The sequence below is a fragment of the Carex rostrata genome, chromosome 2, assembly GCF_964058835.1.
Source record: "Carex rostrata chromosome 2, lpCarRost1.2, whole genome shotgun sequence".
In the NCBI taxonomy this organism is placed as follows: Eukaryota; Viridiplantae; Streptophyta; class Magnoliopsida; order Poales; family Cyperaceae; genus Carex; species Carex rostrata.
This window is the reverse complement of record NC_135919.1, coordinates 1,160,442-1,185,880: the sequence shown is the minus strand read 5'-3', so window position 1 is coordinate 1,185,880 and position 25,439 is coordinate 1,160,442. Positions and strand designations below refer to the sequence as shown.

Genomic DNA, 25,439 nt, shown 5'->3' with positions numbered 1-25,439 from the left:
CACCTGTACTGCACCGTGCAGTACTGTAGAGCTTCTTTTGTTGTAGCAGTGCCAGACACGTACACACAAGGTATATATATATATATATATATATATATATATTTTTTTTCTTATTAGAGAAAAATAAAAATGTGCTGCACAGTATACTATTATATATAGAACAGTTGAGCGCAACAAAAAAGATTCATCGTTTTTGTGATTGATTCAAGCATTGCAGCTCAAGGATATAATTCAGTGGAGAATTAAAGCATTTGATATATTTTGATTGATTAGTTGTGGCCTGTGGCCTGTGGGACCTGAAAGAAAATAAAAAAAGATGGTAGGCAGAGATTAGTGGATATGTTAGGACGCGTACGGAATCAACGGCCCCACCCCTTATGCCTAGACTGTGGAAAAAATAACACAACAGAGCAGAGCCGGTTCTATCACGAAACGAAACGGTACAATACGCATATCAGTTACGTACTTACGTGTCGTTATTTGTGTATTCCGTACTGTGATAATTCGTATGCCGTAATTATTTTTAAAAAATTTTGGCACGACACGGCACATCACACGAAACATTTGATCACGGTATGTGTTCACGCGAATCATATGTAATCAGAATCGTTATATCTTTGATCAAATGGTGAATCTTGAATAAACTAATTTAAATTATTAAAAAAATTAGTTAAACATGACCAAACGTGGCTAATGACATGGCACGTTTGAACACATCGTGACTCACGTGGCGTGACCATTCGCATGCCGTAACTACCCTTTCAATATTTTGATCACAACATGACACGAAACTAAAGTCACAGTGTATTAGTCACTGCACGGCACAACACGTTTTGTCCACTGGAGGCTCTGCCTCTGCCTTTGGAAATAAACATTATTCAATTCAATTACCTTTATTTTATTTTTTGCAAGAGTTACTTTTTTTTTTATTCTTTTTCCAACACCTTTTCCCTACATAGTGCCCTTTTCTTTACTGGTTGAGTCAGCTTATCTAATTATCTTCTTGGTTTTCTTTTTTGATATCTTTTCCCTTTAATTTGTTTTCTAAATTACAGTTTAGTCATCTCTAATTGCATCATAAATATGTTTTCTATGTTCAAATTTTTGTTCTATCCAGTCACATCAAAAAGGGAAAAGAAACTCAGGAAAATATATTCATGAGGGTAATAATTATATAGTCTTTACGATTAGCTAGCTAGCTAGATCTTATCTCTCAAGCTTGACGTGATTCCTTTTGCTTTATTTACAAGCAATAAAGAATTTCAAATTTTATTACTTTTAATGTGTGTATATATATATATATATATATATATATCTTGGTTTGCTTGATCAGTTAGTATGGACTGGTGGTTCTCATGATTGTTTGAGCACTAATTCAAATTTACCAAAAATATTTCTAGGTTCAACAAAGTATATATAACTATACTAGGAAGCCTCCATTATATATATATAATACAATCAGAAATAGATATATATGCTTGACAAGTGCATGCATGCATGGTGTTGAGATTTAATTTGTTATAAATCGAAATATATATATAGTATATGCTTATCATGCAAAAGGCTATATATATCTGTTAAAAAATGGAATATTAAATTTACAGTAAGAAGATGAGGTAGTAGTACTATTATTAGTTGATGCATGCATGTATCATGTATGAGGAGGAAATGAAATGAAGTGCTCAATGGTGGTACTCATCATTCTTTACCTAACATGCATCGATCAAACCTAATTAATAATAATAATATATATATGGCTAATGCATGGGGCCGAATTTGATTATGAAAGCTATTATAAAGTTTCCGTGCACCAACGCACTAACATATGAATATATGATCGTGAAAACACTCAATATCCAAAAGGAGATCTACTCAAGGAAACAATAACAATTCATATTTGTATTTGTAGAAATTAACAAATCAAGGGACTAGAATTCTTGCGAAAAGCTAGCATGAGATAGGCATGCTGTTTTGCGGTTCCTTTGTATTATTGCGTCCGTGTACAAACCGTGTTAGTGGGTGCATGTACATATAGTACCTTCTTTAGTTTAATCATCGATCTCATCTATATATCTATATATATCTTGCTTTACAAGGTGGATCATAGAAATAAGATTCTTTTGTATTTAGTTTATTGAGTAATAAACTACAAAAATATGTCACTATCTATATATATATCTTGCTTTACAAGGTGGATCATAGAAATAAGATTCTTTTGTATTTAGTTTATTGAGTAATAAACTACAAAAATATGTCACTATCTGCGAAAATAAAAAGTAGAAGCAGACCTAGAACTTTCATCAGAGGGGAACAAAAAAATATCAAATCGGGTTTAAATCTATGAACTAATTAGGTACTCGATAAAAAACAATGTTTTAACTTATACTTTCCAATATTCTTACTTGTAATTTCTAATTCTTTAACCTATAATTATAATTATCAATCATAATTTAAGAAATTTATTTAAATCTGAACTCTAAATTTAATGGTCACGCGAGACACTTTTGGGCACGCATGACTCACGTGGTGTGACCATTCGCGTGCCATAACCATCCCTTGATATTTTAATCACAGCACAGCACGTAAAAAATTAACTTAATTGGTCACAGCAGAGACCAAAGACACAACGTGTGACACAGTACGTTTTTACCACTCTACCACCATACCACACCCTAATGTTTTAAATACATCAATTTGAGAAGAGATTGTCACAGAAGATCTTGACAGCATTAGTGTGGGTTCCCAGTTCCCACTACCGCACTAGAACCACTGTACCTGCACTGTCCGTGCTAGTACCGTGCATGTGGGTACCACCACCCTTTTTCTTTTCTTTCTCTTTCGGAATGTACCTCTTCTTCTTTTCTCACACATCTAGCAGTGAATAAATAGATGCTCATTGTAACCCAAGTTCCATGCCTTCAAACTTCCTTCATTTCTTAATTGCATCCATCAGTCATCACATGAGAGCAGGAGATCATTGTATCTCTTATTCTACACAACCCAAATACATATACTTCACTTCATCATCACCATATCATTATGGATGGTGCCGATCTCTCAACGCCGGCTCCACCTGCCTTCGGGATTCACCCGTCAAGGCCAACTCTAGGGTTTCCTCTAGGAACTGCTCTGCTCATTTTTGTCATATTTTCTCTCAGCGGTATCTTCTCTGGCTGCTACCACTGGGAAAAGATACGTGCTTTCCGGCAACAAATGCGTCGTGGCGAACACGAAAATCAAGATCAAACTAGTGATCACCATATCAGCATCTCCATTCCATCTTCTCCTTCCAAGATCATCAAAGAGGTGCTAATTAAGTCTATTATATATATATATATATATATATATATATATATATATATATATATATATATATATATATATATATATTTAATTTTATTATATTTATGGGTGTTTAATCATATTTTATTTCATTCTTTGTGCTTAATTGCCTATGCAAAGTTGATCCTTGATAGAAAAATTTCATATGGGAATTAAACTATCTAATTAGCTATATATATAGTGTTATGCTATACATAGTTTGATCAAGATAAACTTCACAATTAGTTAGATATATCACTATGAACTTCTAATTACTATTTCAAAATTAATTAAAATCACACATAATATCACATATCTTTGCTCGTTGTTCTCTCTTATATATTCCAATATTTCTGAACATCAACAATTTGGTCTCCTATATATGTAGATGCTTTTGGAATAGTACCAGGCTGAAGTTATTCCAATTGTTTGTTCTACTTGTATTTGACCAGACATGTTTGAGTAGATTTATGAATCTATTCCGGGATATATTCTGATGTAGATTTATTCTTTGTTTTGTAAATCAGGAGAAAGAGAAAAATCAAGGGCTACCAGTGATAATGCCAGGAGACCCGATTCCAAAATTCATAGCCATGCCTTGCCCTTGTCAACTTGCAAGGCTCACTTTAGACGACAAAAGGCCTCAATTTGAGTTGCAACTGGAGCCCTCCATTAGAATATTAAAAAGCTAGTGATTAATTAGAGCTAGGCACAATATGCTATTCTTTTTTCTTTCAAAATATATTCTTTTCCTCTCCCTCTCTAGTTTACATAGCTTGCTTTAGCTCTTGTTTCCAATTGCAAATTTGTACATGCTACCTACACATAATTGAATTTACATTTCAAAAACTCCACACTGGTATTAAATTAACACAGTTGAGTAGCATAAAAGCAAATTCCAAATGATTCGGGTAACATATACATACAAATTTTAAATATTTCTAGTACAAAAAAAAAATACTACATGTGGCATCAATCTCTGGATTTTCTAACCCGATCTCTCCATGATCCTTGTTGCATTGCAAAAACCTGGAGCATAAAACACCACAAAAAACTGTAAATTTTAGAAAATGGTCATTCAAGACACATTGGTTCTCAATTTAGTCCTTTAGGTAATCAGTGAAATTTGAAGGATGAATACACTATTTGAGTAAATCATCAGAAATGGTTTTTACCTTGTTATTGACCAGAGAACTTGTATCATTTGAAATCCCACCTTGATCTTTGTCATCTGTGTTTTCATTAGTTTCTTCTCTACTAATACTGAAACCAGTCGGTTCAGCATGAGGTACTGACAATGTGGGTCCACCAAATATAGCTTCATCATGTGCTCTTCTAATTTCATCCTCTCTCTTTGCCTGTACAATTGAAGGAAGACGGGCAGCAACAGGCACCGAATTAATTTACTCTATTTAAAAAATAACTCTGAATATGATTCAACCAAATGTTAACTAATTTGCCTTGTAATCATCTTATCCCTGTAATTTCAAAATTCACTATAAACTAACTTGTGTGAGATTTTTGGAAATTCCAAATAAACAGTATAATTAGAGTAAAGCTAAAATGAGCTAAATTCAACAGGGAAGTTCGTTGAACTATGTTCAAATGGCCAATTTGAACCTTTGAAATCAATCTATTTCACTAGTGATGTGTTTACATACCAAATTTGTAAGTTCTCTCATTCATTTAGTATAAGGTCAAGCAGCCACAAATTAGAGGTTTAGACAATTATTTTAATGCGCTCATTTGCCATCATCTTTTGACCACTTGATTTTATATCAAGTGAACTTGATAATTTACAAATTTGACATGTAAATGCATGACTCATAAGATAGATTAGTTTGAACACATACTAGGTTTGCTCATAGAATTATGTTAAGCAGGCTACAATATGTAAACCTATCATTTTGTTTCCTGAGAATGTACCAGTTTATCAACCATGACAGGTACTTTGCTGGTACAAGAGTTGTGACTTGTGATCAATACCTGAACAGCAGAGAACCTGAAGCTTTTGCCGATATCATTCATGAGCGATGCATCATCATCAGCAGCTTCACAAACAAAGAATCTCTTAATATATCCTACACATAGCGCTATAAATGTGACAATTTTGGTGAAACGAGAACTATTTTACCTTCAATCTCTTCATCCTCATTATCAAGAGGTGCATCTTTATCAAAATCAAATCTTTCCCATCCCCTGGTCATGCCTTTTGTTGCATCCTTAGAGGCTTAAAAGAAATACAAAATACATTCAGTTAGTCTGATTTGTAAAAGAACCCAATAACAATGATAAACCCCCACAACGAACATGAGCACTTGGTGCCAAAACAACATATTTTGCATCCTACATAGGGCTAAGTAAATGAGTTTACTAACGGAGAAGATGTTTTTCCTTTTTTAAAAGAAGTTATCTGAAAGGATCACGTTTTTAACTGCTAGAAACAAAAAAAGCAGGGATCGGATAAGAATTTGTGCACAAGGCAACACACCCATAAACAAAATATCAGTGACGGAGCCAAAAAAAAAAACTTTTAAGAATTTTTTCAGCCAAGCTCAAATATTATATAAATGGATGGTACTTTGGCCTGAGTAATGATAAACCCTCACACTAACATCAGCCAAAAACAAAAAATACAAAATACATTCCGTTAGTCTCATTTTTGTAAAAGAACCCCATAATAATGATAAACCCCCACAACTAACATGAGCACTAAGTTCAAATATTACATAATTGGATGGTACTTCCATAAATTAGGTTGGGTTCCGGTCAGTTGAGCCCATTGTGCAAAGGAGGTAACAGTAAGATCATACCAGTTTCAGAGAGTTGTAACAGTAAGATTAATACCAGTTTCAGAGAGTTGTAACAGTAAGATGATACCAGTTTCAGATAGTTGTAACAGTAAGATAAAACCAGTTTCAGAGAGTTGTAACAGTAAGATGATACCAGTTTCAGAGAGTTGTAACAGTGAGACAATACCAGTTTCAGAGAGTTGTAACGGTAAGATCATACCAGTTTGAGAGAGTTGTAACAGTAAGATGATACCAGTTTCATAGAGTTGTAACGGTAAGATCATACCAGTTTGAGAGAGTTGGAGTTTCATCTTTGCTTTAACCTGCTCAGCTGGTGTCTGTAATAACACAATTAATACAGTTTATCAATGAATTGAATAACACAAGGTGGGTTAATTGCAGAAATATTTGATTAGAAGAAAGAAATTACCATTCGATCATAACTGGGAATAAGCTCTGTGTAATCCACCTTCTTGCTCTTGCTATTCTCCCTTGATCGACTCCTGTCACAACTGTCCCTTCTCCTATCTCTATTTCGATCTCTACCTCTATCTCTATCGTACCTATCTCTTTCTCTTTCTCTTTCTCTTCCCCTTTCTCTCTCTCTATCTCCATCTCTATCCCTTTCTCTCTCTCTGCTCCTATCTCTCTCTCTATCTCTATCTCTATCTCTCTCTCTTCCCCTTGAGTCTTTGGTAGGTTTGCGACTAAGTTTGTTTTTAATAGAGTTGAGCTGTTGGCGGCGGTCAGCGTCGCCAGTAGAGACAGAACCGGAGAGATTCCTGTCCCTGTCGGGTTCGGGTTGGAGTCTTTCAGTTTCGCTGGAGTTGAGATGGTCGCCGGCGCGGACGAAACTGGAGAGGAAGGAAGAGGAGGGTTTGGAAGTGGAACTGGAACTGGAACTGGAGGAGAAACCGAGGCCTTGCTTAAAGCGAGCGGCGCCTTCTCCTTTCCGAGTTAGTTCGTCGTAGTACGCTGCTGCTTTCGATTCCTCCATTCTAATTTCATTAAAGAGACAGAAAGAGAGAGAGATCAAAACAATTCTTTTTCCCAATCCAGTCAGGTCATGAAACCGTGAAACCCAAATATAACCGTTTAAATACCTTCTGCACTAATCTTAAAGTTCAAATAGTACTGCCCCTGCGCCTCATCACCCCAGGTACCTGAGGTCCAAGTGGTGAATCTGGACGGTTTATTTCACTTGGCACGAATCTCAAGATAGACTCCCTACAGCCTCAACATGCACCGGATGGAGTTTGATATAAATGAAATTGATCTGGGCCGTCTATTGTTTTGAATTGGACCTCCGGTACCTGGGGGGATACGGACTCGAATAGGTAGCGGTCTTCGATTCTTCTATAGTTCTTCTATAGACTATAGTTAACATTTATAAAAAAAAAAAAAAAAAAATTAAAATTAAAGGCAGCGAGCCTTTTCAAAAACCGAAATTTTTTTTTTAAGTTAATTACCATCCTCTGAATAAAAAAAATTAAAACAATTAACACGGTTTCTTAAAAAATAAATCAGTCGGTTTGACATTTATTATGACGTCTCCTTTCCACATAAATTAAATGATGTTTTGGAAAAAGAATTTGTCTAATGAGGAGAGACCACTTACGTTGATTGTCATACACATGAAATTGACCACTTCACGTAATAATGAGTGTCCAAATAGAGTAGTAAGAATTTACAAAATTATCTGGTTTGAGGTTCGAAAAAACAACACACTGACATAACATACACACATGATATTATGGTGAGCTGGGATTTTTAGTCTGTGCATTCCACCTCGGTTTCACTTCTGATTATCACTTGGTAACTGAAATCCTGATAGGTTTACACACGCCTACCATCGTCCATGCAGTGAGGAACTTTCTCCCCAATCGAGGTTACCAACGAACTCTAGTTGCTCGCCAATTCCCTTGCGATTGCATATTGGAAGCCTTTCTAAATTCGTTTGTGAAGTACCGTAGACCTTCGGCCTCGGCTGCCTCAGCAGCTCAGCTTTCAGTTTTTCTCTCCAAACTATTTGACACACTTCTATGTCTTCGATGATTGCGGCAACTGACAACTAATGAAACTTAATAAAAACTTAACAAAGTAACCAGTTGATTCATCCTAAAAACATAAATTAACATACGGTTATTGATTATTTTCTAGGTCAAATAATTGAGTAAAATTGTATAATTTCATACTCTATCAAAGACTTTGTACCCATATGCTACCATCAATCTGCTCAATGGTACAAATTAAATTCTTTACATCTCCATTTATTTAAGTTCTCAACCAATGTTGGTTTCATGCAGATCAATTAAGTACCCGAAATAGTTTTTCCATTATAAATCCCAGCCCAGCCCAGAAATACCCTGAGTTACTGAGGGGTACCAGGTTTTAGCCTTTTAGGTCGAGACAAGTGATCTAACTAGGATGAGGTGGTGCTGATATAAGTTCAGAAAATCCTATTTAATTTGTTGTTTCTTGACTGCATTTTAATGCTACCATATTGTTACTGCACATATATACAATTAATTGTAAAATCATCAGTTCTGAATAGCTGGATTTGACATCTTAATCTCAGTGTGTTACACTTATTATATATATATATAACATTTTTTAGTAGATTAATATAAGTAATTAGAAATAATGGAGGACCAAATTAATTGAAGATATTGATATACAAACATAATCAGATGTTTTCTTTTCTGAAAGATAACTGGTGCATGTTCTCAGGGGCGGGGCAATAATCGGATGCAAATAGCTTATCGGATACAATTCAACATAACAAAAAAATACCAATCAATATAATAAAAATCCTAAATTACTTGAAAAAAATCAACAATTCAACATTTATAGGGAATTTGAAATCAACATTTTGGTTCAACTAATTTTCGCTATTTGGGATCAGCGCCTATTTGGGCTCCGCTAATTTGTTTCGCTCAGAGTTTATATGGGCTCCGTTCCGTCTATTAAAATTCCAGAATGGGCTATAGGGGGGCAATTTGAATTCCAGGGAGGGGCAGAGGTCCGAAAAGCAGATTTTTAACACTATTTTTGAAAATTCAGCGGGGGGGCAGCTGACCCCCCTGTGCTACAGTGGGTCCGCCCCTGCATGTTCTGCCCGTTGCAAGAACCTTAACTTTGCCATCTTTTTTATCAAAACCATGCTGTAGAATAAAATTAACCGTGATAACGAGGGACTCATTAGCACTATGGATTGGTTAGACTCAAACGGTCGGTGAGAAATTTCAAAGTAATTACAATGCTGCCACTGATTGCAAATGCGATCCGTATCTTAGCCACCCGATGATAAAGGGACAACGGTAAATGTGTATTTTTTGTAGTATATACTATATATATAGTGTCACTTGAAATAGTTTCAAAATTAACGCAAAACATCTCCCATGCATGCAATTTAACGTAAATGTCATGCTGAAATTATTTTTGACGTAAAAATTGATATATCTTTCCTAATTGATCTAATAATAATTTGCACATATTTTAGATATTATTTTGAACCATAGAAGTCAATTTTGTGCATATATATTCATTGTGGAATCCACATGTACTCTAATATTTTGCTTAACAATCCGATTGAGTGATTATATAAATGTTAAAGAAAATGGAAAAATAATATATGTGTATTACCAATACACAATCAACAAGGCTGAGAGAAAGAAAGCATATATAAGGGGTTAATTCGACCCTCATTATAAATTAAAACTTCATAATTTTCTTGTTTAAATTTATATGTTTTTTAAATAAGTACTTTTTAACACATAAAATTTTAAATTTGCTATACTTAATTATTATATTCCTAATCTAATTTTAATTTTTTTACTTCGTTTCTAACAATCATATTGTTAATTAATTAATAACGTACTGGTTCGTTAATTAATTTCTAACAATCCGCAAAAAAATAAAAAAAATAAACACACTATTTTTTTTTGACTTGGTTTGTAATTTTAAATTATGCTATACCGAATTATTGTCTGATCGATGCAGTTGATTGTGTAAATTATATAAATTAAAATTAACATATTTTGTGCAAGACTGTAGAATCTAGTAGATGATCCAATTAATAATCTTTGCTATATATATATAATATATGTTCTGTTATATGTAAAGCTTGTGACATTGATTATAGAAATCATATACGATCAGTACACCATGGATATATATGAAAAAAATCATCAATACAAAAAAATACAAAAAATAAACCCGATAAATTACGTACATTAGTTAAAGAATAATACTATTGGGCTGCGAACAGTATACCTACCCGAGACCCACTTCAACTCTCCGAAGCCAAAGGGTGAACCTCCAGCTCCAGCTCCAGCTCCACCTTTCCGTTTGAAGACGATTTTGAAAGTTTTCTTCTCATTTAAACTTTTGAACTTCAAGGTGGATGGTAGAACCTTAACAGAAATCCCTTTTGGCACACTAATTGTTGCCTTATATGTCGTTGTCGCCTTGCCAACATTAGTTACAGTCCGATAAATCGTCGTATTACCATTACCATTATTACTAGTAGTATTTCTGGGAAGAGGCACTGCAATTGATGGAAGGTTTAATTGTTCTTCAGGAATAGATTTGACCTTTACACATTGTACCTGTGCTGCAGGATAAACAATGTTAGTAATATCCTCATCCTTAAAGCCCAAACCACATAAGTAAGGGATATATTCTTTATAATCAATTTCATACACCAATCCAGGGTCCAATGCTTTGTTTACATCCACATGACCTGCACCCATATCAAAGATATTAGCAGGGCTATGTGTATTAGCAAGAACAATTGGTTTTCCATCTATATCGGTTGTGTGTGCTGTCGTCATAATGGCAGACTTAATTGCTGAAGGAGACCAACTAGGGTTTGCCTTTTTTATTATAGCTGCAATCCCACTTAGTTGTGGTGTTGCCATGGAGGTGCCTGACATGAGAAAAAATGATTTGGACTTGTCAGCTTGTTGTAGAATATTAATCACCGGTGGTGGTATTAGATAAGGTGGAACCGCAGCTAAGAAAAAAGGTGGCACTGCAGCTAATATCGAATCTCCAGGGGCAGCAATATCTGGCTTCAATGTCAGTGGTCTATACAAAGTGGGCCCACGAGATGAAAATGTGGAGATTGATGGAGAAAAATTTTCATGGTTCACGATTCCTTGGAAGAGAAACGTAGCAGTAGGTTGTTTAGTAGAGCGAATATAGTCCTTGATCTTCATGCCATCAACATAACTAACATAAGAGGCAGGTAAGACATACACACCAGGTTGGGTGTAAAACCCTTGCCTTTCAATATTTGCTACAATAATACCAGCACCTCCAGCCTCCTGAACAATTACACCCTTTAAATTTGATGAGATAATACCATCGTCACATACTACGATCTTGCCATGAACTAGCTTTTTATCTAAAGTTCCATTTAGACAATGGCTGGCATTTGCTTTAGCACCATCTCCTTCTATGTAAACAAGTGAAAACATCTTACTATTACTATTACTGGTCGAATTCGAATTCGAATTCATCATGGGCTGGTAGTGGTAAATTGACTCTCCATTAAATTGAAGACCATTGCCCAATTTTACTGTTGATCTAAATCGCCTATCTGTTGTGCTTGACGCCACAGTAAGGAGCCAGGGTGCGTCGCTAGTGGTTGTACTTGGCTCAGGCCCACCATTTCCTGCACCAACACTTACAAAGACACCTTTATAAATAGCATAAAAGCTAGCTAAGCTAATTGGGTTATCATATAACTGCGCAACTTGATTAGTTCCAAGGGAGGCTGAGATCACGTCACAACCATCATTCACAGCTTCCTCAAACCCTTTGAGAATATCTGCAGGTTGGCATCCCATCCTATCACACACCTGGTAAACTGCTATATGTGCTCGCGGTGCAACCCCAGAGGCTTTACCCATGGAAACCCCAAAGTAATTTATATTTTTTACAAATGCTCCGGCAGCAGTACTGGCTATATGAGTGCCGTGTCCAGAACCATCCATCGGAGGGATGTGTTTCTTTTCATCGGCACCTGCTTTTAGCATTGTCTTGGCCCCAATAAGCTTATTATTGCAAATTGTGGTATTAAAGTCACAGTGACCTTTCCACTTGGCTGGTGGGGGAGACATGCCCTTATCGTCAAAGGAAGAGTGTCCGGGTGAGATGCCGCTATCTAGAAAACCAATGATGATACCCTCACCCATATTCTTGGTTTTCTTCCAAAGGCCATTTGAACCACGCAAGCCAAGAAAGTCGGGTGTATGAGTTGTCATCAATTTAAGTGGCTCATTCGCAGGGATAACACGAGCACAACCTGGGTATTCTTTCAAAGCTTGTACCTCATCATCATACAGTCTTGCAGCAAAACCATTTGCAACTTTATTATACGAGTAGATATGTCGTGATTCTGGATCGTCTTTTGTGACTGATGACAAAATGGATTTATGCCAATTCTTTGCTGTTTCAGGAATTGAAATGTCAATACTGTCTATGGCTCGTAAAGTAACTATGTAGTTTTGGAGCTTCTTTTCACCATCAAATGCTACCACATAGGATATGTATGTTAGAAAGAGGAACCAAAAAGAAGTTTTGTGGAGATTCATCAGGATAGAATGAGATTGCTTGTTAGGTTTGTTCAATTCAAAGAGAATGGAATTAATTTCAATTCTTATGAAATCTTTCGTCGTAAGATGTGCTTATATATATGTCTAATGAGAAATTTTGGATGATCGTGTAAATTTTAACACCTAACTATATATAATTAGAACATCTCTAGGCTGGATGAACAAGTATAGTAAAATACTTGGCAAGATTTTATATATCTTTCTTAAATTCTTTGCCAATTTTATCTTGTAATTTGAGGTGCGGCTCATTTGTAGCCTCTTCATTTATTAGCCCTCCAGTTCTTAAATACTACAAATAGCAAATAAAATTCTGAGTTTTTCCAAATTTAGGTTTCAACATAAATTGGAAAGCTTGTTTTCACCGTTATTTTTATTTTTTTATTTTTATAATATATATTGTGTCTGATTTTAAAATGCATGTATGCATTTAGTAATTCTTAGTGTACGGTGTATTAATTTTATGGAACTAAAAATATTAATGCTATTTGTATGTCCTCGATCATTTCTTATTATGCATGCATCTTGTTACTGGATCATCAGGTCATAATTTACGGCCCAAATTGGCCCAATTCGACCCAAAAGAAAGAAGAATCAATTTGTACGGGACTGGTACTGATGTTGGGTAATAGATTTTATGCCCCAGGCCAGTTTGAGTGTACAAGTGCACAATGGTCTCGTCGTGTTGATTAATGATTATTAGTTATTACACATGACGCATCCCCTGTCGGCTGTCGCTGTCGCAGTGCATATATAATTATAATTATATACCCCGTCTTAGGAATAAAATGATATCCTCTACAGAGTTTTTCCAGAGCTGTGCGGAGCTTTTAATCTGATTCGTTCGTTTCGGATTGGACGGACTGGATTAAAAGTTCCACAAATTTTAAGTTTTTTTTAAATTCGGACAAGATCTGATCTGGTCCGTCCGATTTGAAACGAACGGACCAGATTAAAAGATCCGTACGAAAAAACTCCGCAGAGGATACGCTTCCCTTAGGAATAGGAGTGCATCTCTTGTGAGTAGTTTAATTTCCTCTTAATTAAAAAAAAGAAACCAAAAATTCTGACAGATGGCGGAATTTTTGCAGTCCAAACCTTCGGAAATGCAAAATGCACCCTACCCCCTTCTTTTTCAATATTCTGTAAATTGACTTTGAAGAGTAACACCCTGTGGCACTCCACCTCCATCTGATCTCATCCAAAGCCTCCCAAAATTGTAAAGTGAAGTTTGGCACCACCTCTGCCAATAAAGACTGTCCTTAATTGGTATAGCGAAATTAGTTAATTTGAATTCCAACTCAAACTCTTCTTTCCAGTTCAGTTCGAAACTGGTTCGAATCAAACTCGAACACTTCTTTTCATATTCGAATCAAACCAGTTCAGTTCGAAATTGGTTCAAATTCAAACTCGAATTGAGTTAAGTTTGATTCGGTTTGATTCGTTTGCAGCCCTACCCACAACCCAAAAGGATAATTTTCTGAACTACTAGGTTGTTGCTTTAGGCTAATTTGTTTGATTAATTTATAGTTATATTATTTTTATGGTACAAGAGTTCAAATGTATTATAAACAATTATGTATTATGAAATAGTAGCGTTAATTAAATTCAACATAATTGATCCAATTATTTTTAGAAGTTGCTAATATTTATCATCACCTTAAAGTATATTCTTGCTTATCTAAATTAAAATTCATACTCATTTATTTTGAACTAATCCACCGCAATGTCTATGCTAGTGTAAACAAAAAGGTATCCACACAGAGAATAAATTTTGTACATTTTTTTTTCATGTATACGCACTCTAAATTTAAACACAGTAACACTATTTATTTAAAATTTTAATTATTGTAATTTATCTGTAAAATTGAAATCTGAAATGATTTAAAATTTCATACATCATATGCATGTTTTTCTTTCTTTTTCATGAGTTTGATATTGGATTTGACGATGCATTCAAATCAACAAAGAAGGAAAATACATACATAGTTTACGAGAGATGTCTTAGATAAATACATGTACAACATACATATGCTTTAGAAATGAGAGAATAAGGACATATCAAAATTTTGGCAGAGGTTGCCAAATTAAATTATGTATATAAATAAAAGGATTTCTACAACTGTATCTACAAGGTTAATTACATCTCCCCAATGTTAGTTTGTAATAATCTAGAAGTCAATAATACAATAAATTATCATAAAGTTTTGTTCATGAATTGAATGTTTATTTATATATCATTTTGTTGCCTTGAGTATTATTGAATTTATGGATCATTTCGAGTTCATGACTGAAATTGTGAAACTCCATAATATAGATGATATATACTCTTAAAAAGTCACTGACCAAGGTAATTAGCAGGAACACTAATTACCGCGATAAGGTTAGTATGTGGATTAAAAGATGGTTAAGTTTTACAAACCACCTGACACGAGATGTCATTTTAATCACATAGATACATGTTCTAGGAATATGGTATTTGACAAACCCCGAATGAAACATTAAATAGAATTGTGTTCGTGTCATTTATGTTTTCATTCAGTGTCAGGTTCTACAGTATGAGGTATTTATCGTTCCCACTGAAAAATATATATGTGTGATTGTTATCTAACGCTGTCCGTAAAAAGCAGTCATAACGGTAGCTTTTCCATATGTATAGCTTAGCTGAGGAAGTGATAGTTTACCAAGAATACTATTTGTCCCTCGTATTTTATACGAGCTATAGCATCACTGGGCCCCTTGATAGAGTAATATTATCTGCTAGCGGTATAATTACAAGTGTAATTATATTTGATAATCTGCTCAAGATCAAGAAAAGATTCAGTTAGCAAGGATGACACACATCTACCTTGAAACTAATCTGATAGCTATGAGACAGAAGAACAAACACAAGTAAATAGTTTACTGGATCGTGATATTGTACAGTACAACATCATCTGTGTAATTGGATGGTCATGATGTATACTACCAGATACCGCTCATGATTATAGAAGTTAAAACAGTTTTAACTCTATTTACCAACATAACACAGATCCTATTGGATCACACCATATAGGAGTTAATCGGAGAATCTTATTGTAATTGATTATAAATTGGTTATGATCAATAGTAAGATGGTTATAATTAATTATACGTGTTATAATTAAATTATAAATGTCATATAAGATGACAAGCAAAAACAAACGGTTAATTTATAAACGTACACGTTACGTTGTATAAAAGTTAACCGGTTAATTTATAAACGTGCCGGACACGTTTTATAAATTACCGAAACAACAATCGCAAGAAATATAATTGTTCAGAATAATTATATGAATATTATTTGTATTCAGGCCAAGGGCATTCGGGTCTTTTCAGATTCGTCCTTATCTGCATCACACGTCATCGATCCTATCCAGATGACACGTCATCAATCCTATCCACATGACACCTCATCCCCCTAGGTGGCATGCCTTGTCATAGGGGTATTTTGGTCTTTTCACATCATTTTAGAGGCTATAAATAGAGGGGTGCATGGAGAGAATAAAATACTAATTCATTCGTATCGTTTCGTGTCGAAACGAATCGATATTTTCTCTCTTTCTCGGTTTCTCTCCTAAATAGTGTTTCGGTTGAGAAAAGAAAGTTATACGTAGTTGACGTATAATCTTGCGGGTTGTTGTGAAGTATATTTACGGGATTGATGAATAGTGTTTTCCCGAATTTCGCGGTATGTCAGTTTTGCTTATTTGTGAAACTGTGTAGCTGAAAATTAGTGTTTACGGGTTTTCGTCTTTTTCCCATGAATAGTGTTTTTGCATAATACTGCGGTTTATAGTATTTCTAGCAAAGGAAATAAACCGCTCTCCGATTAGTCCTGGTGGATAACTGATAGAGGCATCAGACGTCTGATGCTCCGAGGAGAATCATTCCCGTGATGTAGCTCTATTCGCTCGGTCTGCATTCCAACTGTGATTTGGAAACAAGGTATAAATATGTTATATTAATCTATTTAATTGGTAAGTAGATTAAAATTTTAGAAATCAATCATGGAGTAGATCTGTAAAAATGATTAAATTGAGTTTTGATGCCAAAGGAATACTGAAGGTGGATAGCCTTGGAAAGTTTCCTGACATACCCCGTTTAATCCTGAGCTTAAGTTGGCCGTAGAAATTTTTGTTCTACGGTTATTCCGCAACTTAAGCCTAAACGGGTTTTGGTTACCCCGAAACCCAACACCCAATGCAGAAGATCTCCTCCAAATGAGTCTGCATGGCACTGTAACTTCTACTACAAACACCCCTCTATTATTTAACAATATCTACCCCATTTTAGCCCTTCCTCTATGATCGAAATTGTTAGAGCATTCATAAACATCTATCTAGAAAATATATATATATATATATATATATAGAGAGAGAGAGAGAGAGAGAGAGATGGACTTGGGTGAGACGCGGTGTATACGCGTTTATACTTCACGCCGTATTTTCATTTTGAAAGTCCAAACGACCGATCCGAACCGTTAGATGTTTAATCCATATTGAAATGTGCTTGGAGACTAAATTTTACATTTTTTTGAAATTTTTTTACTATTTATTAAGCATTTTTGAAAATCTGAAAATCCGGGTGAACAGTAAAAAACAGTAAAAATTTCTGAACCACCGGATCAGCGATTTTCAAAGTGGCTTGATAAATAGTAAAAAAATTTCAAAAAATGTAAAATTTGGTCTCCAAGCACATTTCAATATGGAGATCGTGTTGAGCGGTTCGGATCGGTTGTTTGAATTTTCAAAATGGCTAAACTGTACCATGGAGCACCAAACGCGTATACTCCGCGTCTCACCCAAGTCCATCTCTATATATATATTTCTCATTTAGCTTTGAAATAACTCAAATAATATTTAGTTATTTACTTATTCTTAATGGATATTGGATTCGGATTGTATCATACTTACTGTATGACCAATTTAACATAATTTAGTGCAATTTAGCGTATTTTAGTATAATTATGCTAATTATAAATCAAAAGGAAAAATCTAATAAATAGTTAAAAAAACAAAAATTGGACTGTTTGAATTTTTAATCCAACCAGTCAAAAAATGACCGATTTGGACATTTTGTAAAATATCCAGCTTTTGCTGGATACATTTAATATTTTTTATTTATATTGGATATTAATAAAAATGTGGGTAAGAAACGTGGTCTTAGAAAATCTAATTGATGATACTCTTGTCTGATTGTCCTGCATGCAAACCGACAAAATAAAAAGTCCAAAGTAATTAATTAGCGTCCCACTCATCAATCTCCAAGTTGCAATAGAAAAACAGTATATATATATATATAATGAATAATAACCAAGCTTTAATTGTGGATTGGGATTTGGGAATCAAATTATACTTGTTCTTATTTCATAGCTAACTTTGTCAAACTTCTACTTTTGACAATTGGTGCAAAAATTGATTTTTATTGACAGAGCTAATCAGAGCTCCCACAAACACAAAAGCTTATTTATTTCTTGACCTAAAAAATAATGACAAAGATTTCAACCTCTACGGCTCTACAGCCAGCCGTACAAACTACTATTGTATTTCTTTTCCAGAAAACTAAGAAAATTTAATTTAAAAAATTTGCATCGTATTTTGTTGAATAGGATATTGACGAGAGAGGAAGGCTTATATGTATTATGCTTGGCTTTCGAAGAGAAATTAATAGTGCCACCCTTTCTATCTTAAAATAATAATTAAAAGGATGAGTGCATGACTGCATGGTATTTTCAGATTCTGTGGCATTTGAATTAAGCAATATAAAACTTTGTCCAGAGCTTTTGGACAAAACTCTTACCCAACAATAAAAAAGGTTCATATTAAAAAAAAAATTATATATATATATAGAGTGTAGCTAATTTGCTACCGGAAGCACTTCGACCGAGGTGCTTCTAGGGCTATATACAGAGAGAGAGAGAGAGTGACTAATGTGCATTCGAATGTATATGAGCCGAAATACATACAGTCCAAATTTGACTTTTCAAAATTCAAATGGTCGATCCGAACCGTTCATCTTGTTCTCCATATTAATATGCGCTTGGAGACCAAATTTTACATTTTTCTGAATTTTTTTACTATTTATTAAGTATTTTACAAAATTATTGATCCAACAGTGACTTAACAAAACAGTAAAATCAGCAGTTACCGTTGGATCAACAATTTTGTAAAATACTTAATAAATAGTAAAAAAAATCAAAAAAATGTAAAATTTGGTCTCCAAGCACATATTAATATGGAGAACAAGATGAACGGTTCGGATCAACCATTTGAATTTTGAAAAGTCAAATTTGGACTGTATATATTTCGGCTCATATACATTCGAATGCACATTAGTCTCTCTCTCTGTATATATAATCATTTTTACTTTATCAAAATTTTTAAGATAAGATGTTTATCATTTAAAATATGGGTTGAAGATCAAGCCACCTAATATATTTCAAACTTTTATGTATTAATACAAAGGATTTTCTCACTTTGTGAGTTTTGAACTCATGATTTTTTACATGAGAGTCATGTACTTTTGTCATTAGATCAAATGCAAGTTCTTGTTTAAATAAGATATATATTATGAACAGATTCTAGTTTATTATTATTATAACTCTGGAGCAAATGATTGCTACGAAATAAAACCCAAACAATTTGTTTTATTACAAATTATTGTCATGGTGTTAATTAATATAAGATGATATTATAGCCATGACAAATGAACTTTTCTTTAGATTTGGAAAATGCCATCAATTAAACCCTAAACCTATCATTTATAAGTATAACAAACACTACAAATTAATTTTTTATTTTGAACAATCCGGGGTTGTACATTATTAAAAATAGAGTCAGTTAAGTATACTGGATATAATATTACTGGGATCTGATAAAAATATCTCTGAGATCCCTGTTTGTCCGTCCAACATCTGGGGACCAATACCACTGTCCACTGGTAGTCTGGTACTGATGCTGATACTGGTAGGCCATCATTTTATTGGATGTAAAATAATATTTCACAAAGACTTACTTGGCTTGTCTTGAATCTACGCCACGAAAAGTGCTTCTCCTATACGTCACACAAAAAAAGAAAAGTACTTCTCCTATACGTCACACACGTGACATCATCGTACTGTCCCACGCTTGACTTCAATCTAACCCATGCAGCTGAAATGATATCTCCGTTCTTGTAATTTTTGTAAAAATTAAAATCTGTGAAAATAATTCGGACCGAAATGACATATCAGTTCTTATAATTTTTGTAAAAATTAAAGCAATCAAGTTAGTTTGATAAATTTTTATTTTTTATTTATAGTTTCTAATAAAAAAATTCATGTAGCTAGAAATCGACCGTAACAACATTAATTAGACAGAGGCGAAACAAAAATAAAGTAAATGTTATACAATGGGTAAAAGAATTTATGAATATATAAGCGTATAACAATTAATTATGAATTTATATGATCATTACAGTTCAAAAACGTTTTAAATCTTTTTCATACTTGTAGCTAAAAACATATATTAATTCAGTACAAAGAGAAATTAAGGGTCTTTCTTTTTGGAAAAAAAAAAAGAAGAAGGAAAAGCCGTGACAGTACGTACCAACTATGTGCCTACCTTTAAACATGGATTAGATTTGGATTTGAAGTTTTCTTGCGTTGAATTGACTAGTTTAACACACTTGTCCTTCTGGACCTGATAAATAGTGATAATATATGCTAATCAAGCTTGCAATCCCTATTTGGATTAGTTTTTGTCACAGTTCAGAAGACATAAAACCTAATACCTCTATTAATTTCAAGTTGTTATATCTAAATTTTGCAATTATGTTTAAGGAGTTCTTTTTCTGGTCCTGGGTTGCTGTCTTGCTGATATCTTCATCTTTTCCTTATCTCTGTTTTTCTTAAAACAGGGCATGGAAAATTACTAACTCCTATTTGTTGCAACAAAGGGATGGCCACCAGCGCGCGCGTTAATTTGTGATCGAGACGGAAATTGCTTGCCAGATATTGAATTCACCAGGAAGTTTATTGCTAACTTCTATGAGGATTCATTCTTAATTACAGTTGCGGTGTAAAGGAACCGGTCCAATTTCCGGGCAACGATTTTAACAGAGCAGTTCATGAGCACACAATCATATATATATACAGTGTTGTTTTGATTCTATAGTTTGTGCATTGCAGCACACAATCATATACATTTGATGAATGCTGTATTACTATGTTTGCAGATGTCTAAAGATTCGGATCAAATTAGGAACAACAAGAATGGCTCATGAATTGTATTATGTGAAATATTTAGTTTAAACTCAACCATATATATTGTTATCTTTATATATAGCAACTGAACCAATATCTTTAAACTTAAAGAAGCACAATGACATGATATCAATTTCTCTTAGACATCTTTTAGTTCACCAAACAAATATATATAGTAGGATATTTTCTTTTCATTAATTCTATATGCCCAAACTTTAAGTATATGCCCAAATATATGAGATGAAAGTTGGATGTCAAAAATAAAATTACAAGAAAAATACAAGTCTCATTACATTCCAAATTTATTTATTGTTCATCAATCATCACTACATAACAGTTTCAATTAACACCACTAAATATTTTGTATTACAAACACATCACATTCAACTCGCGTTAACCGCTAGTGTGATGGACGGTAGTACGACATAACAGAATACATAGTTTGCAAAAAAGTTAAGAGCAAAAGCACAATAGCTGCAATAAATGATATAATTGACCACGGATTGCTGAAATAATCTCGGTGCAATTTTGCTCTGTGCTTCTGCCAAGGGGAATCACAATAGGTCTTCACTTTTTTAAACAGCTCTGCCAGGTGGTGATTGTCATAGTCAGGGTAAGAACAATACCTGAGCTGGTTGAAAAACTCAGCAGCCGCCTTTTCATTCGCCAACTTATTCTCTATTATTCCATTCTGTTGTAGAATCGTCACATCCCTTTGTGTGTTCACGATGCAGTCCATGAAAACTGCGTAGCTCGTCAAGGGCTTAATGTCCTCACCATTGCATTGCTCGAAAGCTATGAGATTCATTATCTGTGGCCTTCTCGCTTCCTCGACCGAGATGTAAGGGATTGTGAGCACACCATTGGAGAAGTGTACACTGAAGATGCTCTCCGCTTTGGCCTTCTTGAAAGTTATCCCTGCCTCTTGAAGCTCGGTTGCACAGGGAATCATTCGTGGTTTACGCTTCGCAGTCTTGGGAAGACGATGCCTTCGCATTGTTAATTTTTTAAAAGAGGAAATTAGGGGGGACACCTTTGTTTTTTGCCCGAGAAATTTGAACAGAATTAGGAATTTATTCCTTGGCATCGTGGGAAATCCTTGTGTGCGCATGTAGCACTGGTAGTAGAAATCGAGCAAATGGTAATAAGGGTTATCTCCTTCTGGTACCAAGAAGGTCTCATTTCCGTGCTGCAGGAACTCAACTAAGCAATCAAACAGAGTTGCTTTCTCATGCTCACTCTCTTCACTTAGAGTAGATGCGTTATCAAACTCTGTAGTCATAGAATTGTCACTGGACGGAGAAATCAAGTTAGAGGCATCCTCATCTCTGGTCGAGTACAGATCAAACACACGCTGCAGCACAATGAAAGGGATCTGATTCTCAAGCATCAGGAGGTCGCTCTTTATGAGAGGAATATTCCAGCTGATCTCAGAAATAATATCAGAATCTGGAAAACTCCAATTCACAATTAGTTGAACAATAAAACAGGCATCATACAACAGCATCTCGATAAACTCGTCAGATTCCATGTCAACGCTCTCATAGTAGCATTTTCGTGCTGTCGACTCCAACTTTCTCAACTCCTCCAGATAATCTTCCAGGGTCACGTCAGTATTTATATCGAGCATTTTCCTTACGAACCGCAATTTTTCGCTTTCCATACATTTTAGGTCTTCACGCCCCCTATGGTACGGGCCGATTGAGACCACACGTGGCTCATAGAAGTACTTGTTTCTCTCTCTAATGTGAGAAGGCACGCGAAAAATTGTGATCTCTTTCTTTGCGGTTGTTGATTGATACGGTACTTGATCAAGTTTTTTCTGGATAGATAAAGCCAGAGGATCACCGATCATTTGGATAGCTACGTGCTGATTCTGTGTCATCTCTAAATCTTCACAGATTTTACCAAGGTACTGATATCTCTGTAGGGTACTTCTTTTTTGTTGTTGTTGTTGTGCTTCCCTCTATTAACAGAGTTAATTTTTATATCTAATCACCCGCTAATTCGTAAACCATGGTGGATGTGAAAAAAGAAGTCCTTCCTGAAGAAAAATGAGCAAAAAAGAAAGTCAGTACTCTTATTTTAGATAATTGCTACTATAATTACTGTGTTCTTGCATCTATGTAATGCTTTATTTGTAGTATCAAAGAAATTAATTTTTCCAACATAACAAAGACAAGGAAAATTTATAAATTGTGGGCAAAAACAAATATTTATGAGTTTGTTTTTAATTCCATCAGTACCAAAAGCAAAAGAATCTTATGCATGTACAGCACCACAGATGGTACTAATACTTTGTTTGTTCATTCTATGTTTGAATTCCATGATGCAAAGTTAGCTTTGAGTGGACTGTCAATAGGCATCTCCTATTGGAACAGAAAATATGATATTTCATTATTTCTATATGTATATATATAACTAGAGGAGGGTTCGAATGCCTCATGCCTTTAATGTCCCATTGTACTTCATATCCTATACTTCGTTTTCAAAGTTTAGAACTGTAGATTCATATTAAAAATATGTTTGGAGACTAAATTTTATAATTTTTTACTATTTTTTAGATAGGTGCAAAATCACTATTTTTTAATGGTCCAAAAACAGTTATTTTGTACCTATCTAAAAAAATTTCAAAAAATATAAAATTTGGTCTCCAAACATATTTTAATTGAATGTTATGTCTAGCGGTTTGGATTGATAATTTTGGCTTTGTAAAGGGAGATATAGGATATCAGACACAATAAGACATGAAAGACATGATATATTTGAACCCTCCCTCCTCATAAAATTATTAAAGTAGAGTCCAATTAATTAAATTTTTTTTTTGGTTTAGCTAATCACTAAAAGAAATATCACTTTTCGGGTAATAACTCCATCATCCAAACTATTATATTGAACAAAACAACCACAAACTTTCTTACTTTGGACAATTCCTCTCTAAACTTCGAATTTGGAAAAAGAAAAAGTTAAAAGTGTTGGATTTTTAACCATTTTTAAAATTTATAATTTATAGTACAACGTATTTATATGTAAAATAAAATTGCTTCATAAAATATATTCAAAAATAAATAACGATTAAGTACATATATATTTTTTAATTTATCTGACAATTAAATAAAAATCAGTGCATAACATGCTGAAAAGTTCTCAGACAAATAAAACATCATTTCTCATCTCTTGATCTTATCTGTAATTAATCATGTTGAAAAGGGGGTAGGGTTTAAGCAATTTTTGCAAACTTGAGAGGATGATTTTTCAAATCAAATAAAATTTTTAAGGGCTGTGTGTGTGAGGTAACTGAAATTTTGAGTTTAGATCCGAGCGAATCCAGTCCGAGGTGGAATGCACGCGGCTCAATATTTGTGCCAAAGCAGATCCAACGGTGCGGATCCAAACTAAAAAATTGAGTTACCTTAGGTGATATGAACAAGTAGTTTCTCTCTAAAGAGGAAGTGATTGAATTCAGTTCTAACTTAAAATTAAGGTTGAAAAACTAAAACAGAAGCAAGCGATTCTAACTTAAAATTAAGAGGAAACAATAAAAATATAATAGTGTACCTGTATTTTAGGATTTAGAGTTTGAGCTCTCCTGGGGAATTATTGAGCAATCTATTCTTTCTCCTCATCTTCACCTCATCTCTCTCTCTCTCTCTCTCTCTCTCTCTCTCTTACAGTCTCACTCAAGCTTGCTCTGTTTGAATAGTCAAAAACCCAAAGCTCAATAATTAGTTATAGTGTGGTGAAGGAAGCTAATTAAGTGACCTTGTCCTTTTTGTTTTGTTTAAATTGATGGTTATTGGTTAGGTAGCTTATGTGCATGCACTCAAAATATTTTTTGATGGGACCACAGGTTTAGTTGCTAATATATACTTATACTATACCTGTTCAGTGCTATGTACTTTTAATTGGTGCCATCTCTGTATGAGATAAAAAATATTTTGTGGTTTCAAATTAAATCCATGGCTATAACTGTTTCTTTCAAAAAAAAAAAAAAAAATTTGGAGCCATCTCTGAATCATTGAAAATAAAACTTTATAAATAGTGCACTGTAGCAATGCTATAGTATTTTTGGACTATAAAAACTATGATGCTATCAATGCTATAACGATGCAATATGGATATAGCGTCATTTCTTTAACCGTTCTACTATGACGCGATAAACACTATTTAAACTTTTGATATATAGTAGATAATTTCATACATTTTTGTTTGTTTCCAGTAAATAAGATAGAATGCACGCCTGAGAATTAGGAGTGTCAACAGGTATGATATGGATCGGATAGAGGCATTTTCATACCCGTACCCGTTATGATAATGAAAAAAAATCTTTATCTTACTTTTTTTTAATACAGCATGGGTCGGATAAACGGATAAAAAAGTGTCATTAACATCTTAATTTGTGTTTTTGATAATATATTTTCAAAACAAAAAAAGAATAATGAA

The 25,439-nt window shown here is 34.2% G+C and overlaps 3 protein-coding genes and 1 pseudogene across 3 annotated transcripts; 1 reads left to right on the top strand and 3 right to left on the bottom strand.

The window, feature by feature from the left end:
• Positions 1–2,901: 2,901 nt before the first annotated feature.
• LOC144567912 (hydroxyproline-rich glycoprotein family protein) lies at positions 2,902–4,175 on the top strand. The gene is made up of 2 exons (XM_078318099.1): positions 2,902–3,306; positions 3,849–4,175. The coding sequence occupies exons 1-2, from the start codon at positions 3,040–3,042 to the stop codon at positions 4,011–4,013; spliced, it is 432 nt and encodes a 143-aa protein (XP_078174225.1). The 5' UTR covers positions 2,902–3,039; the 3' UTR covers positions 4,014–4,175.
• Positions 3,877–7,157, bottom strand: LOC144567906 (serine/arginine-rich splicing factor). The gene is made up of 6 exons (XM_078318091.1): positions 6,544–7,157; positions 6,400–6,451; positions 5,456–5,551; positions 5,308–5,372; positions 4,497–4,679; positions 3,877–4,350 (listed from the first exon to the last, which is right to left on the bottom strand). The coding sequence occupies exons 1-6, from the start codon at positions 7,108–7,110 to the stop codon at positions 4,294–4,296; spliced, it is 1,020 nt and encodes a 339-aa protein (XP_078174217.1). The 5' UTR covers positions 7,111–7,157; the 3' UTR covers positions 3,877–4,293.
• Positions 7,158–10,348: 3,191 nt separating this feature from the next.
• On the bottom strand, positions 10,349–12,715 carry LOC144550661 (subtilisin-like protease 4 pseudogene; annotated as a pseudogene).
• Positions 12,716–21,262: 8,547 nt separating this feature from the next.
• Positions 21,263–24,749, bottom strand: LOC144567891 (UPF0481 protein At3g47200-like). Its single transcript, XM_078318085.1, has 2 exons — positions 24,555–24,749; positions 21,263–23,040 (listed from the first exon to the last, which is right to left on the bottom strand). Exon 2 carries the CDS (start codon positions 22,879–22,881, stop codon positions 21,397–21,399), a length of 1,485 nt encoding a protein of 494 aa, XP_078174211.1. The 5' UTR covers positions 22,882–23,040; positions 24,555–24,749; the 3' UTR covers positions 21,263–21,396.
• Positions 24,750–25,439: the final 690 nt, after the last annotated feature.